Source organism: Pezoporus occidentalis, unplaced genomic scaffold (assembly GCF_034315485.1).
Source record: "Pezoporus occidentalis ecotype Australia unplaced genomic scaffold, CSIRO_AGI_Poc_V1 ctg164, whole genome shotgun sequence".
NCBI classification, from domain to species: domain Eukaryota; kingdom Metazoa; phylum Chordata; class Aves; order Psittaciformes; family Psittacidae; genus Pezoporus; species Pezoporus occidentalis.
The window spans coordinates 1,516,834-1,532,925 of NW_026913466.1; the positions used below are offsets into that span (position 1 = coordinate 1,516,834).

A 16,092-nucleotide genomic window follows, 5' to 3' on the forward strand; every position below is an offset into this window, starting at 1 on the left:
TTAAAAACGTTTCATAACGTTCCCAAAGAGCATGTAAACTGCTGCAGTCTCACTGCAAAACTGCTGTAATCTGCGTTCCTGTGTAGTCATTATTCATACGCGGGAGTATTCAGTTCCTACAGTCATTTTTCATGCATGGTTTAAAACCCAAAATCACTGACATAAATACAGAAGGGGGGGAGGGGGCTCCCTTTTCAAAGTTAACGTCTCATGAACTCTGAAAGGGAATGCGAAGCCAGATACCAGTCGAGGTGCTGACACAGCTCTCCTGTAGAGGGAAGGGAAGTGGCTGGTTACAGCCCCCCTACAGCCGCAACCAAACCTTCCCCAGGCTACGAGTCACCACCAGCCACTCGCCCTCAGCTGTGGAACCAACTCCATCAAGGGCAGGACAGCACAGAGCAGAGCAAAGCAAAGTCTTACCACATCTCCCTTTCCCCACCAGCATGCAAGTGGGGCCACACATGCAGGGAAGGGAGGTCAGCCCAACAGCTGCTTTGGGCATGCAGTTTCCTTCTCAGGAGATGAACGAAATCCCATAACCTATTCCTGCATTAAATAAAGGGCAAAAGGGCACTTCTCCTGTTTTCCACATGATGAAGGATGATCAGCTGGCTGGGGGGAGGCAGGCACACAGACGGGCTCTGCGCTGAAACGAAACGCACACGAAGGCACACACCAAGACGGCTTCGTGCAGCAGCAGCTGGAAAAGAGGGTGACAGAATGGTGGCCCTCCCCTCCTGGCTGGCACAATGACACTGCATAACAGCCATTAGGGAACTCCAGCTCTGAGGTGGGTCACCTCATCTGGAAATACCCCGAGAGGATGGTATGTTAACCATCCCCCTACCGCACGTCAGTCCCTCGTTTAATGATTTAATCAATTTTGTTAGAATACATTTCAAGCACATGCTACATAGCCAGCCCTTCTATTACTTAAGGCTTTCCCCCTTTTAAAATCACAGCTTTTGCTGGTGCTGTGGTAGTAAGTTGGCAACTTGGCTTTTAATTTGCGTTTTTGTACGAGCTTTGAATATTTAGGGCCACCTCTGCCTCAGGCCAGCTGCGTCCCCAGGAGCGGGTCCCTCGGAGGGCCCTGCGGCAAATGGCTGTGGCGAGCTTCCTGGCCAGAGCTCTGCCGCCTCGTCCTGCTGTGACCTGAGAGCCGAAACCACCATGGTTCGGTTACACCACCAGCTCTGCACCGCCTCCAACTCACCTTGCACCCGGTACTACTACCACTGAGGCGGGGGGCCTGGGAACACGAGAACGCTATGCCCCACACAGCCCGCCCCGAGTCGGCCACCCGCTGACAGGCAGCGGGCAAGATGGCGGCCGCCCCGCGCCCCGCCCGCCAGGCCGGGCCCGCCCGTCTCCATGGCGACGGCCGCGCTAGATGGGGGCTGAAGGAGAGGGCCAGCGGCCCTGCTTCAGTCAGGGGGCCTCCGCCGGTCCCTGCCTGCCGCGGGAGCGACAAGGTCACGAACCCCGCCACGCTGGCAGCCGCGGGTGTGCGGGCAGGGACGGCGCAGCACCGCCCCAGTCAGCGGTGGCTCGTTTTTGCGCAGTGTGCCCCAGGCCGGCCAGTGTAATCACTGCATTTAATCCTTAATCAAGGAGGAGCAACGTCCAACATGAGGCCTGTGTGAAAGGCACGTTAAAACACTTAGTGTGCGGTGCATCCTGGGGGTTGTATTCCTCAGTGACCCTTTTAAAACGTTCTGGAAGCTCCTGTCGGAGTGCGTGGGAAGGCACAGCTGTTTACAGATGTTAGCCGGTACTTGGAATTACATTTTGAATTCCGCTTGGTGACCAAGGGATCATTGCCTGTTCCATCCACATAGCAACTGGGCATGTAAATCTAATGCTGTTCTTGTTTTCAAGAGAGACAAACCCCAGCCCCGGTTTCAAGGCAGTGTGGAAGGCTGTGAAGCTGGGAGCATCTTGGAGCGTCCCAACCACTTTCAAACTCCTCCAAAGCTAACAAGCAGAACTACATCGTGGTGGATTATTGCTAAACTACAAATAACAAATACAATTCAAAACACGTTAACAGCTGCCAATTGCAATTCCAAGTAGGATTTAGGATATCTGTTTTATTGATGTTATGTAGTTCACTTGCCATATACATGCAGCTATTTTCCAGTTTGAAATGTAACTGTAGAAGATAACGCTTTAGTCTGCTCTGCTCTGCACATACACACTTCTTTCTAGCAGTAACAGCATTGCCAGAAGGTAAGACCCAAGCTTCTGAACAGGAAATGTGGGGTGGTGGTTACTCATGCATTTGTTTTACCTAATTTCACACAACCACCCTATAGAACAACTGGGTTGTCAGAACAGCTGGGTGGCAAAGGTCAAGAGCCAGCCTGCATGCTTAACGCAGAACGAGCCTGCATGCTTAACACAGAATCACACTCTCTGAGTACTTTCATCACAGGTCTCCACAAGCATGTTTCAGTCATACTGACTTCCAAAAAAGTCTGACCAGGCAGCACAACCTTGTCTAGCCATGTGAAACATAGCATCTGTGTAAAGGTTATCCGTAGGAGAGACAGGGCAAAGTACAGGCAATGAAGGTGAAGCTTCATGTAAGCAAAGGGTGCTTCCTAAAGCTGCGCCTCTGAGAAATAAAATGAAAATACTTTGGCCTGTTATTTTTCCTCTTTTAAAGTTACAAGATGAACTGAGTTAAAGTCTTGGGCCAGATGCCCCACTCCCATGTTAAAAGTTATGGGAGGAACTTTTTCACGAAGGCGTATCTGTGAGAGAGGCTTCTTTAGTGATTTTACTTTGCTGGGGGAATGGATTGCTGTCTTTGGCCAGGGCAAGCTGATGTGAGGAGGCTGACACTGGCCAAATGGCTGCTCTGTGTGCCTTCCCTGATCCAGAGCCCTGTGTGTGACTCTCCTTGCAGGCCTGAACCATGTTTCCATGTCTGACACCAGCTCCACCTACAGCTGCAATCACAGTGAGCACTTACACAGCTGCAGCACGTGACCCTGGATCAGCCTAGCACTTCTTCCTGATACCTATTAAGGGTATGGAGCAATACAGATAAAGTTCTTCCTTCTGTGCAACATCCTACCCCAGGAAAAGAAACAATTTCTCACAGAGCTTCAAGTAAGCAAAAGGTGTGGCCTACAATTAACTGGGGCCACAAATACAAACATTTTAATCATCAGCTCAATGAACAGGTAAACATTTCAGTGCTAACACCTGCAACCTTGACATGGGATGACACATTTTCAAAATCAGCCTCAGTGACAAACAACATAAAGGAAAATACATACCTACTCTGGAAAGCATTAATGCAGATTAAATCCAGTCATTAGCAAAAGTTAGAAGTCCTCAGATCTTCTCTTCCAGAAGAAAAGCACTTCAAGAACATGACAGACACTTTACTTTTGAGCATGCTCCAGCAGACCTCAGTAGAGCATATATGTGAGTGAGGAGTTCACTCAAGTGAATAGGACTATCCCACATGTGTTTCAGCTTACCCACTTGCAGCACCAGCACCCACTTACCTCTGTAAAGCTAAACCCAACCAACCAAAACCACAGAAAAGCAAGGTTTAAGAGCAGTTAGTTCTTTTTAATCTTACCTGCAGGACCCTTAATTAACAACTGTAGTTAGGTAGAAGCTTTTCCTTCTGACAAGCACATCCACAGAATCCAGATTTCTAAGAACAGGCATTATTAAAATGACAGAATTATTCTTTAAAACATGAGAAGTCTGATGTGTTGGAGAGCAAGATTAAATAGAAATGCTTGAAAATTACTCTCCCCATAGCATCACTGCAGGGTAAATCCTTCTCTCCAGTTTTACTTCCAACCTGAAAATTTCCAAATGTTTCAGAGAGCACCACAGACACCATCAGCCTGCTCTAGGGAACTCTCCATCCTCCCATTGCTTACAAAGCTTTGCTCTGTCTCACAAGAAAACCCCCATCTCCTCCACAGCATTGCCTACAAGATCTTAGCTCACGGCATTTCCCCTCTTCTCTACCCCACTTGGGAGTGTCAGATGCCCCACCCCTAAGCACTGCTCCATTCCTCTCAGAGGAGACAACTGCCTCTTCCCCCAGTAACCCAGAAGTCAAACAGATGCCTTCCCTGCAGCCACCTTCATGCCATGCAGAAGTGCCAGCAACACAGTGTAACAGGCAGTACTTCTGCAGTGAACTAGACGTTCATCACAGACACAAGCAGGGAAAATCCAGGGCATTGCTTAACATGAGAAACAACTGAAGAGGGACTTGGGCTTTTCTTTGAGACAATAATTTTTGTTTACATAGACTGTAGAAAAATCCTGTTTTCTTGGGCAGAGTTCTTTATAAAAGCAGGAGGTATTTTCTTTGCTCAAAATTCAAAGGGACACTCAACTAAATATAAATATGCTTTTAGCATTTTATTAGGTAAGCTTTTTCTACTGTCACTATGACTAGTCCTATCTTACTGTCACCTTTCCCTTGTTACTTATTAGTGCTGCATTTCAATCCATGTATATGCAGATGCACCCATCCACTAAACTGAAATGCAACAAAGGCTCTACCCAACTGTGGATCTGCTTGAACTGTCAGTGAAGCCACAGGGTACAATAGGAAGTACTTGAAAGTATTCTCAAGACAATACTTAAATAAAACAGTACCACTAGGAAAAAGAAAAATCACAGCAGGTCCTGCAAGAATATTCAGACAAGAACTTAAAGTGATGCCTTGTTTCTTTTCGGGTTACTGCTTGTTTTGCACTACATTTTAAACTCAGAATGCTGGCAGGAAAGCTGTCATTGCTGTTACTCTCCTGGTGTTTCTGTAGGCACCGTAAGACAGTCACTCCCCAGCAAAACTTTTGCAGAGGTAGGCTCTGGTGGTAGAATGCATTTAGAAATGATGGCCAGATGGTGGCACAGCAAATGCCCCTCTTCTGAAGGGCTGTATGTGTCTGTAGAAATATTCTTTGTTCTATATGCATATCACAGTAGATTAGACACATACAGTCCTCACGCAGAACAACTGTTTCCCAAAACACGTCAGCAGAGTATTTACTACCAAATCCAGAAGGACTTTGTAATTCAAACATTGTCCCCATTAATGAGAAAAATGTCAGTATACAAAAGCTCTTTTTTCTTTTTTCTCCTTCTTCTGAAATCCTTCAAACAGCTGATAACTGCCTTTTATAGATTGAAGAGTCAGAGAGACTTTGGAGTCTATTACTTTACTAAAACCCCAGGGGTCAACTTATCACCTGAAAACCATTTTACATGGACAATTTGACTTTCATGTGGAGTGTCAGAACATACCCTGGATGGAAACCTAAAATAAATTATATGGAATGCTGCCTGCTTTGTGCTGAAATTTATCGCTCCCACACTACTATAACTTTGCAAATTGTATCCCTTAAGCTCCAGTGCCAAGATATTATTAACTGCTTGAACTGAAAGAGCAGTTTTGACTGGCTGCTATCATGTCTATGGACAGAGACTAATTTCTATTGAAGCACATGCTTATCTGAAGCTGTTTTCCACCATTCCAAGCTGCCAACTTTATTTTCCTCCACAATACACTGCCCATTTTATTACTGTCATTCTCTGTAGGCACTGTTACTTTGGCAAATCTGTTCCAGAAGTTAAAAATGAGTCTAAGCTTCTGCTAATATGGTTGCCTGAGACAATCACACCCAAGAGAGTGGGAGGGAGGGATATCCACTTGTACCTCTTATCTTCATAATACAGGTTATTTTCTGCACTAAGCAAGCCTCCAGTCTGAAATGCATCTCTGCGATGTACCACGAGATAAGCAGATCTATTTCATAGCCCACACTTTCTTAATCACTTCTACTGCCATATGCTTGAAATAGAACTATTTGATAATGTGTTGGTGGTTTGGTGAATGCTCTTTTTACATCTATTAGTATAATTTTTAGAAACCACCCAACTGACCTCGCAGCCTAAAATCTTTAGAATTGAGAAGACACTGAAAATGTTAATGATCCAGCTGCTGGATGACTATTATTTGAGTAGAAATTCCCATCTAGACAGAGAAACCTCCTCTAGGCATAACATGTATGTTATGCATGTATGTTATTCCTTCACCCAGTAACCTAACAAGTCTGGATTACAACAGCTAAAATATTACACAACGAGAAAAAAAAAAACAACCCAACCCAACAGAGTCCTAGTACTGAACTCTACTGCTCCATTTCCATTCAGATAACTTAATAGCCTTTATAAACTGAAACTGCTAAAAAGGGAGTTCTGACCTGCACATCCAAGCTTCTAGACAGCACTACCTTCACATTTTCTTAACTAAACAGTATCTAGTGTCTCCAAGGGGCGTTCAGACTAATGACAATTCACCGTGGCCAATCATTCACTCTCAGTAGACAGCTATTGCTTCTGGCAACGGCATTCAGCTCAGTAAGGCCTTTGCCAAGCAGAGATTGAAAACAAAGGTTTTGCAGGTCTCTTCCAAACCTTTACTGCCTGGCTGTCCAACATCTTTCTTTTATGTTATGTATCTAAAAGTAGAAGCAAGAACCTATTAGTAAATGAACAGTACATTGCAAAGTCACAATCACAGCCTTTCAGGGAGGGAAGTGGCTAGTTGACTGGAACCCTGTGTTTATGTGCTCTCACACTGACTTCCCAAGGGTATCCTCAAGGGTCTGGGAGAGCTCTGCCAGCTTGCCTGTTGTGTGCTGGTGCCTAAGCTCTGTATTCAGTACTGGTTCTGAAGCCATGCTGGATAGTGCAACATCCAAGCTCAGCAATTAGATGACTACTACAGTTTATTATTAAAATCCTCTAGAGTTACACTTCTACTGAAATATTGTATTTTAGAGAATCTGTGAGCTGAAACAACTGGGATAAAATGGTATAATATAGCCTTAGCTTTGAAACAGTTACTTTCTGTTTTGGCCAAGCATCTCAATTGGTCAGTGGCGGTCTACATCAGGCAAAAGTTTTAGAAGTATGAACTTATCTTTAATAGAAAAGATAACCTGAGGAAAGTATTTGGGACAGTAAAAGTAATACCCATGTGTCTGCTTTAATTATATCATACCCTGTAGTAAAGTGACTAGAGTCAGTTAGCAGGACTGTCTTACCCAAACAACAGGAATTCCTTGCCTCACAAATTCACAGTACTGAAGATAAAGAAAAGTGCAAAGTGTGGAGTTGTCCGCTTGTATTGATAAATATTCTGAACAGTTTTAAGTGCTTAAACTGTTGAGATAAATGGCTTTGGAATCTGTTTCCACAAACAATAGCTTAATTAGCTCAAAAGCAGAAATTCACAATTTCATAGTGGACACAACTGATAGAGCCTGAATCGAGCTGGAAGTGTGATCAGGTATCAACATGCAGCAGCTTAAAACAAGTTACACAAGCTGACCTTAATATGTGTGACTATCAGCTTTTCACTGTAGAAATATATATTTTTCAATATCCTTTTCTGGGCAGAAATCATGTCATTTATATGCAAATCAGACTATATTCTGCAGCTGTTTCTCTTGTGCTGAAGCCATGGGAATTATTTGCACTTAATAAAGCCTCATAAATAGGTTTTGTCTCTAAATGGGTGGGGGAGCAGCAAATATATCACAGCCATTTACAGTTACAAGCATCTTCTTATTTTGAAAGTTATATGCATCCTTTAATAGGAAGTTTCACAGCTGCAAAAGAAACATTGTTTAATTTATATAAACAAAATACCCTTACAGCCTTCAAAGCAAAATGTTTTGCATTTTCCCTATGCTCAACTATCTAAAATGCAGAAATTGCCATGTAGCATCAAGCAAAAGGATAATCTAGATCATCATTACATGCTAGTTCCATTTATTATAACTTAAATAGAGGAAGAAATTCCTTGCTATTGGGTCTAGGCACTTTTATTACATTTGAAGGAAATATAGCTTCTTTATACAAAGTATGTCCACCCCATATAATCTGCTGCATTTCTGCAGTGTGACATTTTCACACACCGACAGTCAGATGTGCCCCTCAAGTCCTGGCACATGCAAACAATCCATCTAAAAACCACAGGATGACAGACTCAGGAACACTCAAACCACATCCCACAAGACTAGAATGAAAGAAGAATGGAAGTGTGGAAGTGTACTGTTTAACATGGTAGGTAGCATACTAAAGTGAATTGGGAAACAATTTCCCCCAGCTGGTATAAACTTTTGGGTTGTAACCTGTTGTTAAGAACAGGACGTGGAGTGCAGGCCTGCATGTTAAGAGCAGCACAGCTTTTCCAGTCACTTCACAACCATAGGAGAGAGCAACAGTGATCAGCACCACTGAAAGGCAGGAGACAAAAGGGCCCCAAAGGCTCTATGACTTATGAGGATGCAGTCCTTACCTGAGCCCACCCCATCTGAAATACCTGTCAAGAGCACATTGAGACTAAGAGTTACAACACGGGGAAAAAAAGCGATGGTTTGGACAGGTACAGTTTCTCTCATTCAGGTTTCAAGAATGAATACAGAAACGTCGTTCAGCCAGCGTGGCCCTTATGTCAGGCAAACAGAGGCAGCAAATAAACCACTGCCTGTTTTCTATCTGACTTTTTTCAGTCAAGCTGATCATCAGTGCAAACTATCAGCACACAGTGTGCGCCTCAGCTAATTCTCATCTAAGCCTTCAATAAATTCCATGTGTTGGTAATCCTCTGAAAGAAGTTAATTTTATCTTGACTAGCACCTCCTTTTCCTTGTCAAGCAAAGACGGTAGGAAAGACCCCTAAAACCCAACAGGCATCCATGGGTCTCTTTTCATGGATATAATTTGAAAGTTCTTTTGGTAAAACAATTCACATGATACTGCTCTCCTACATAAAAAGCAGAAGGAGTGACATAAAAAGGTAAGGCAAAATACTTCTTTTAGAAGGGATACCAGTTATTCTGTCCTAATGATGCCTTAGAGGTGTATTATTTGTGCTTTACAAAATGAGAGATTTTAACTCTTTTTCAGGTGTATATTGGTTCCATACAGTGACTTCTGTTCACTCCTTATCCTCAGGCTCACTGCCTTTAAGAGCACCAACTTTTATACCTCACATAACTATTCTGTGAAGGTACATCAAAGCAAAACCACATCCAAATAACAAGAGTCTGACTTGTAACCACTATCATTACTTTAGTAATTATGGTAATGTTTAACCCATTAAAGTCTTCAAATACATGAATAAGGTCTACATAGTTAAAATGATCACGAGACATGCTGCATACAATTATACTGATGTCACGTTTACAGTATTCCATATGCTGTGAACGTACCTTAAACACAAATGCATCTGGCAACATGTTTAAACACTATACTTATTTTCCTGCTAACAATAAGATCATGGGGTTTGAGGGGATACTGCATTTTCTTCAGGCACAGATATGGTTGACCTCAGTTTATATTTTGAAACCAATTTATGTGATAGGACAAGGAATCATATAAGGAAGTTGAAGTTAAATTAGAAGCAGGTATAAGCATGTATTTTATTACAGAGAATCAGACAAGTAAGATAGCAAAATCTGACTTCTTGTCACATTGAATTTTCTTTCACTACTCCATTATGGGAAACAGTATTTTTATAATGTAAATTTTATAGAATCATCCCCAGACTAAAGTCTGTGGCATTCTGCTGTATCCCCAAAGAATTACTTACACAATCCCACTGATTGAAAATCAAGCCACTCATTTAATGTTACAACTCTATGCAGAATTAAAAACAAGGATCCTTTCAGACTTTAACGATGTTTTTATGTATTTTAGTTTGTATTTTATCTATTGGTAGTAGCTTAGTGATATTGTCCGATGTTATCCTGTTGAATTTAATCAGTATGTTTTATCACCTGGACAGCAACTAGAAGGAAGCTGCACACAGCAACATTAGTGGAGCACAGCCATCTTCTGCTGTACAGAAATAAGAGTACTCAATTTAGGAAAGTTGAATCCTTATGTGGATAAAAGAACTTGGGCATCTCATGTGCACAAGAAAGGCAATACTCAAGTGAGCCTGGCTGTGAAATTACAGCACACCAGCTGCTCCAAGCTAACTGTATGTGGTCACTTTCATCATAGCTAATTTGGTGAGTTCCACCTGAACTGGGAGCAATTCAGCCCACTTACAATGTGAATGATCTTCTGACAGTGTCTGCCTCTTTCTAATGACTACATAGGGACCCCAGGTGAACTAGGTTATCACCTAATGTGATTCAGTTAAATTACTAAAATTACAGCTCTTTGTAGCTACGTCTGTACTTAACTTTCGGCGCATAAGATGGGATTTTGGTCCCTGGCCATTCATATAAAGCATCTGTGGAGAAACACCACTGTTCCTGCTTGGAAGCCATCTGATTGCCATGGAAGAGAGATGATGGAGGTAAACTGTATTCTTAAGCCTTACCATGACATGGAACTGGGAAGTGACTAGGATGTACATGAGTAGGACTCAGTAGTAGCATCGTAATTCTGAGCTACCTTAGTTTGGAAATTGAATTAAAAAAAAAAAAAATTAAGATTGTACTAGATTTTTCTAATTTTGTAGTCAGTTTGCTTTTTCTGCCTGTATTTGTTTTGAAGTATCGTCATTGTGTATCTGCAAGTAATTGTTGCCATAGAGACCTACTATGATTATCACTTTTGATCTTTGAATTACTCTGATTTGAAACTGGAACAATAACAAATGCTGCCATATGAACAGTCATTCCTTTTCCTGAGATAAGGAATGCTTCAGCATTTAAGTACTTCCAAACTGGTTTTCTGAAAGTGAATTAAAGAGTCATAGAGCTAATATGAATAATAAAGAGAAACAACAGTGCCCAATAAAGCCCTTATCTCTAGAAAAATGTTTTTGCACCAGAGGTTCAGTGTTCCTGTAAAGACATAGCAGTATTGAAAGATTTATAGTCTGAAATCTCTGAAATGCTGTCAGCAGCGATAGCAGAAGTTTGTAATTTTCCAAGGATAATACAGGATGTGGTTGTCTTGTGAAAAACAGAGACAGGAAACAACCTGATAAACCATCTGCAAAGCACTTTGAATAGTCTCAAAAGTACTGAAATGCTTCTGTTATCATGTGTTCTGACTATGGGTCAAATTGAAAATGAAAGCCTTTTAAATCTTGAAGTACCCCAATAATAACTTCTGAACTCCTGCACTGGTGAAAAATAAGAGGAAAATAAAATACCTGCCTGCAAGGGTCATTTTCTTTGGAGTAGTAGTCTAGATATAAACTTATTCCTATAAAGTAAATAAAGCCAAGTGGTTATATTTAGACTATACCAAAAAAAAAAAAAAAGAAGCAAAAAATGGCAATAATATCAATTACTTTTTGACATCACATAAACTACAAAAATACCTCACAGAAAAATGGAAATACACCTTCAGTGTAGTAATGGGGCAAAAAAACCCCTCAGAAGGATGCTTCCTTAGTACAGAGAAATAAATGAAGTTTACCTTACTCATTTTTATGAAGACCTAAGCACAATCAAATTCCACTAGTTTCTGCCTCACAGCTCAAGAACCTTAAGAAGGAGCTTCATGCAGAGCAGCAGGAAAAGGTGCAGCACCTGCCATCAGAAGCTCTCCCAGTCTGCAGGTGAGGCCTCAGCAACCAGCAGGTGAGTAAGGTTTTGGAAAGTTGCAAGTTGTATAACAACAATATGATATAAATGATGTATAATCTCAAGATTACATTAATTGTTTCCTTCCTCTCCTCTTTCCCATGTTTGACGCTCAGCCTTGTGTTGCTGTGTAAAAGCTTTTGGCCAACATGAAGAAACTGAGGAACTGCTCAATTAGTTGTTGCAAGCTAAAAGGCCAGGGAAAGGCAGGATACAAAGGCAGTTAAAGAATGCCATGTAAATATGAACTATACATTGAAAAAAAAAAACCCCATGTATTTCAAGTAGCAGGGAGAGAATCAGGTATTTAAACATTAGCATCCAGTACATTTTAGATGCCCTAGAGGATTTGGAACATCTTTGGCACAGTAGATGGAGCTGAGGGAAGATTCTCTGGGTCACCTAAAATTATATTTGGCACTTTGCATTCTTAAATCTCACTCTGACACAGAACTGGGAGGTGACTAGGAAGTATATGACTAGGACTGCAGGGCTAAATGTAGTAGAATAATAATTCTGAGTTACCGTAGTTTGGAAGTTTAATGTAAAAAACAATTGAGACAAAAAAATCTGACATACTACAAACTTCCAGATGCAATGAAATATTTGAAGTACAGCAAAGTGAGTTAAAGCTTTGGTCTGTTGGAATTTGTGCAGTCAAAACCATACCAAGTGGTGGGTGCTGATGCTGCTCATACTAGGCCATGCCTTCATATGGAGAGAGTAAGTAAAAAGTGTAAGGAAACATCAGAGTCAAGTAAAATGTTATTAGCTGAGAAAAATACAACCACGTAGTGCAGCAAAATAGTGTTGCATTTGGTTTCAAGAACAGACAGCTAAAGTTCCAGGCATGAGTTTCTAACATTTTAATTCCATACATTTTGAATAATTAACAGTGAAAATTAGCAGTTGCTTGGACTTTAGGGAATATCATGTATTTTTTCTAACTATTGAACTTGCAAGGTCTACTGTTCAAAAAATAGTTACAATAAGATAACCAAATCCAATGCTTGGTTGCCTAAAACTGCACTAAGATGCATAAATGTCCATTTTATGACCTTTGGTGTAAAAGTGCACAGGCAAACACAACTTCTGAGTATTGTCTGTAGACATTTTAGAATGTCAAAAGCCTAGAGTAGCTTACCATTCTGTTCCTTTTATTTGTAAATCTAATTATTTTTACAGAAACACTGCTATAAACAAAATCAGCATTAGAGAAACTGAAAGATAACACCAAAAGGCATTAAGAAATTTCTGAGGAAAGAGCCTTTCATTCATTTAAAGTGTACTTGTAAGCAGGGCATGTCATATACAGCTCACTTCCCCTTATGTGTTTTTCAGTTTATAACAGCACCCTCAGTTTGAAACCTATTCTCCTGTGACACATTCCAGTATTTTCTTAAAAACAGCAAAGCCAACAAACAAGTATTTAAGTACATTTCAGAACAAGATAATATACCTAGAATTCTGTAAATTTTACATCAGTTGTGTTACCATCTACTTTGTGCAGCCATCTAGCTATTGGTAAATAGGCATACAACAGAGATAATTCACTTAACTGGATTTGAAGGATTCCCTCTGTAAAGATGACTGTAACTTCTTTCCCCAACTCTTACAATGTATTTTGGTTTATATGTTTTACAAAATGCCATCAAATATACCAAGAAAGGGCTTGACATCATTGATTTCATCATCAAGAAGGTATCTAATGAAGATGAAGCAAACAAAAACATTTAGTACATCAAAACCTAAGTAATCAGGAACACTATACAAAGAATAGTCAAGAAATATCAAGACAAGCAAAATAACTTTAAAGTATTTCCTTTCTAAAAAAATAAGTTAATTGCTTCTATTACTATGAAAATTCATCTTTATAAAATTAAGGTTATATATTAACACATTGCCTAAAAGTCTGTGTTCCATGAGGAACTAAGCATTGGAATGCTGAGGCAACAGAAGAACACAACTTTTTATTACCTGGGATCTGCTTCCTTTTCCTGTTCTGTGAAAATAAAGAAATCCTCTTTCCTAGTGAATTTAGAAGAGTCTGGGATCTTTTTTGAGATGGAAGAACATTGTGCAGTTTTCAGCTCTTGTGAAAGATTTGAACAGTTTTTCTCTTGAAAACTGAACTGCAGTGTAAATGGTGAAAAGTGTATCTGGTTAAAATAACAATCCAAAAGAGAAAATACTAGACTGCTGTAGTATGTAGTACAGATATTTATACTGATATTCTTGTATTTGACAAGGTCCATGTGCATTATAAATCTAATTACATATTAAATAACTTGCAGAATCACAATCAAATTGAGTTTTGAAGTCATGCTATGTGAAGTAAATTCAGGTCCTAGTTTTTTGTATCATGAATATCACACTGAACACAGCATGCATGCATATCTGGACAACACAAAGGTTCAGAAAATCATTATGTCCAAGCTGACTCAGAAGTCAGCTGTGGTAAATATATTTTATACACCTAGGAAATTCTAGGAAATTCTCTTATAAAAAGTATTTTTACTCACCATATTTGTATTTCCATGCTGTGCAGATAAATTCACTTTTGATGGGCTATCAACCACAGAAACTGGGGAGTTCTGAACACTTGTCTCATCTTGTAATGTGCACGAACTGAAAATACCAATTGAATAATGTAAGTATTTTTACAGAAGTGCAAAAGTATTTACTTTTCAGTTCAGAATTTTCTATTTATTTCCCTTCACACTTAAACAGGAAAAAAAAGAAAAAAATCAAATCATTCAACAATTCTTGCCTTTTAAAAGCTGAAATTTCACTCAGTTTTATGAGTGAACATCCTTCTCTACATTTAATTATAAAGCTACAATATTTTTAACTAAATAAAATGGTAATAAATAATATAATGCTTACTGTTTTGAAATGTCATTTGTGGCTTTGCTTCTTATATACTGGCCAATTGGTTCACACTCATCTGGAATTTAAAGACAGATATTTCCATGTTCCATGTAAGAATGAAAGTTTAATATCTTAAATATCTTAAATATCTTAATATGATAAATAATAGGTTGAAAATTATACAAATGTCTTAACACTTAAAATATTTCCTCTGTAGGTCTTGAGCTAATGAAAAGATAGCAGAGATAAGCAGTCAAAATAACAACTATGCAGTTGCAGGCCATCCAAAAGATATTTCATTATTACTTTCTCAACTCTCCCTTATGTATTACATTTATCTCAATATAGGTGACATTGAAGGGTGGTAAAGTCAACAAACCAAAAAAATTCAGGTAGTTGTCTTCACTGTGTACTGTTATAAATTATTGTCAAATAATAGCCTGTAAAATAATTTCTACATAGGAAACAAAGAATTTTGTAAAGCATACCTATATCTCTACTGTCAAAATTGCTAGCATATACTAATTTCTCATCATCAATATCATCCCAAACATCATCCTGCATTTCAAAGTCCACATCGAAAGAATCTGAAAAACAAGATCTGCTTTTATCTGCATCCATCAGGTTACACATTAATGATTTAAACTTTTTTTTTTATGCCATTGTCTCAGCTTTTCTCACACTCAAACACTGAATGTTCCCAAGCAAAAGCTGTAATATATTTGTAATGGACAAGTACAACAAAACCTGTCTGGTTTATGACCACTTGCTCAACCTATTGAAAGGAGGATTGTACTATATGCAACTTTTCTCAGCATTGTTTTGAGAAAAGTCACCCTCAGCGTAGATTCTAGGAAAACCACTGCTATATCATTCTTTGCCTTTGTCAGAAGCATTGCTTGATTCCAAACTTAGTACTTTTAATTCAGTCCATCCTTCTCCCCAGTTTTCAACACACTGAATGCTCTCTGCCTCCACACAGATCTAATGCCTAAGAACAACCATGACAAACACATTTTCAAGCATTGTTGTTAAAATTCTTAAATAAAATGTGAGTTAATGTTTTAAAATACTTTTTTATTCTGTTGCAAAAATGACTTTCCTATCTCCTTTATCTCTTTCCCTTTTGTTTGTTGTGTTATTTCTTTTCATCACCAGTGCCATTCTCTGCTATTTTTTCATCTTTCTTTTGCCAAACTACCCTCCAGCATCAGACAGTGCTGGAAACTTCATTCTGTTGCCATGGCCCTAATATGCCTAAAAAATCCTGATCCAGGTCTCCCTTTCAACAGAGGGGGAGCAGGAGAGGCTCAAATCAGAAATCCTGTTCCAGAGACATTGGCAACACCATGAAGGGACTGCCGTTGTCATTTTGGATGTGTAGTCAGCACAGTGCATTACTGCAGTTACACAGACTTTAAATCATGTATTTAGGTTATGTCCTGGGTTCAGCAGTAGCTGTCGTGTTTCTCCTTCTTGATAGCTGGTGCAGTGCAGTGTTTTGACTTTCAGCTCGGGAACAGAGCTGATAACAAGAATGTTTTGGTTTGGCCAAGGACTTTGTGAGCCTCATGCTCTGCCAGGGAGGAAGGGAAGCCGG

At 39.9% G+C, this 16,092-nt stretch overlaps 2 protein-coding genes across 8 annotated transcripts in view; both read right to left on the minus strand.

The window, feature by feature from the left end:
• The window catches only part of ZNF644 (zinc finger protein 644), an 81,534-nt gene extending 80,161 nt beyond the window's left edge, over positions 1-1,373 (minus strand). For 2 of the 3 annotated variants that reach the window (XM_062613138.1, XM_062613135.1), the window contains exon 1: positions 1,220-1,373. The gene's annotated coding sequence lies outside the window, so the exon portion shown is untranslated. Of the gene's footprint in view, positions 1-423; positions 1,039-1,219 lie in introns of those variants that run through there. The other variant, XM_062613139.1, reaches the window with a different exon arrangement.
• Positions 1,374-12,757: 11,384 nt separating this feature from the next.
• The window catches only part of HFM1 (helicase for meiosis 1), a 37,579-nt gene continuing 34,244 nt past the window's right edge, over positions 12,758-16,092 (minus strand). For all 5 annotated transcript variants that reach the window (XM_062613147.1, XM_062613148.1, XM_062613146.1 and 2 more), the window contains 5 exons: positions 14,981-15,079; positions 14,508-14,568; positions 14,144-14,249; positions 13,599-13,753; positions 12,758-13,326 (listed from right to left, as the gene is read on the minus strand). In XM_062613147.1, the coding sequence (XP_062469131.1) occupies positions 13,260-13,326; positions 13,599-13,753; positions 14,144-14,249; positions 14,508-14,568; positions 14,981-15,079 (488 nt within the window). In that variant the 3' untranslated portion in view covers positions 12,758-13,259. The remainder of the gene's footprint in view (positions 13,327-13,598; positions 13,754-14,143; positions 14,250-14,507; positions 14,569-14,980; positions 15,080-16,092) is intronic.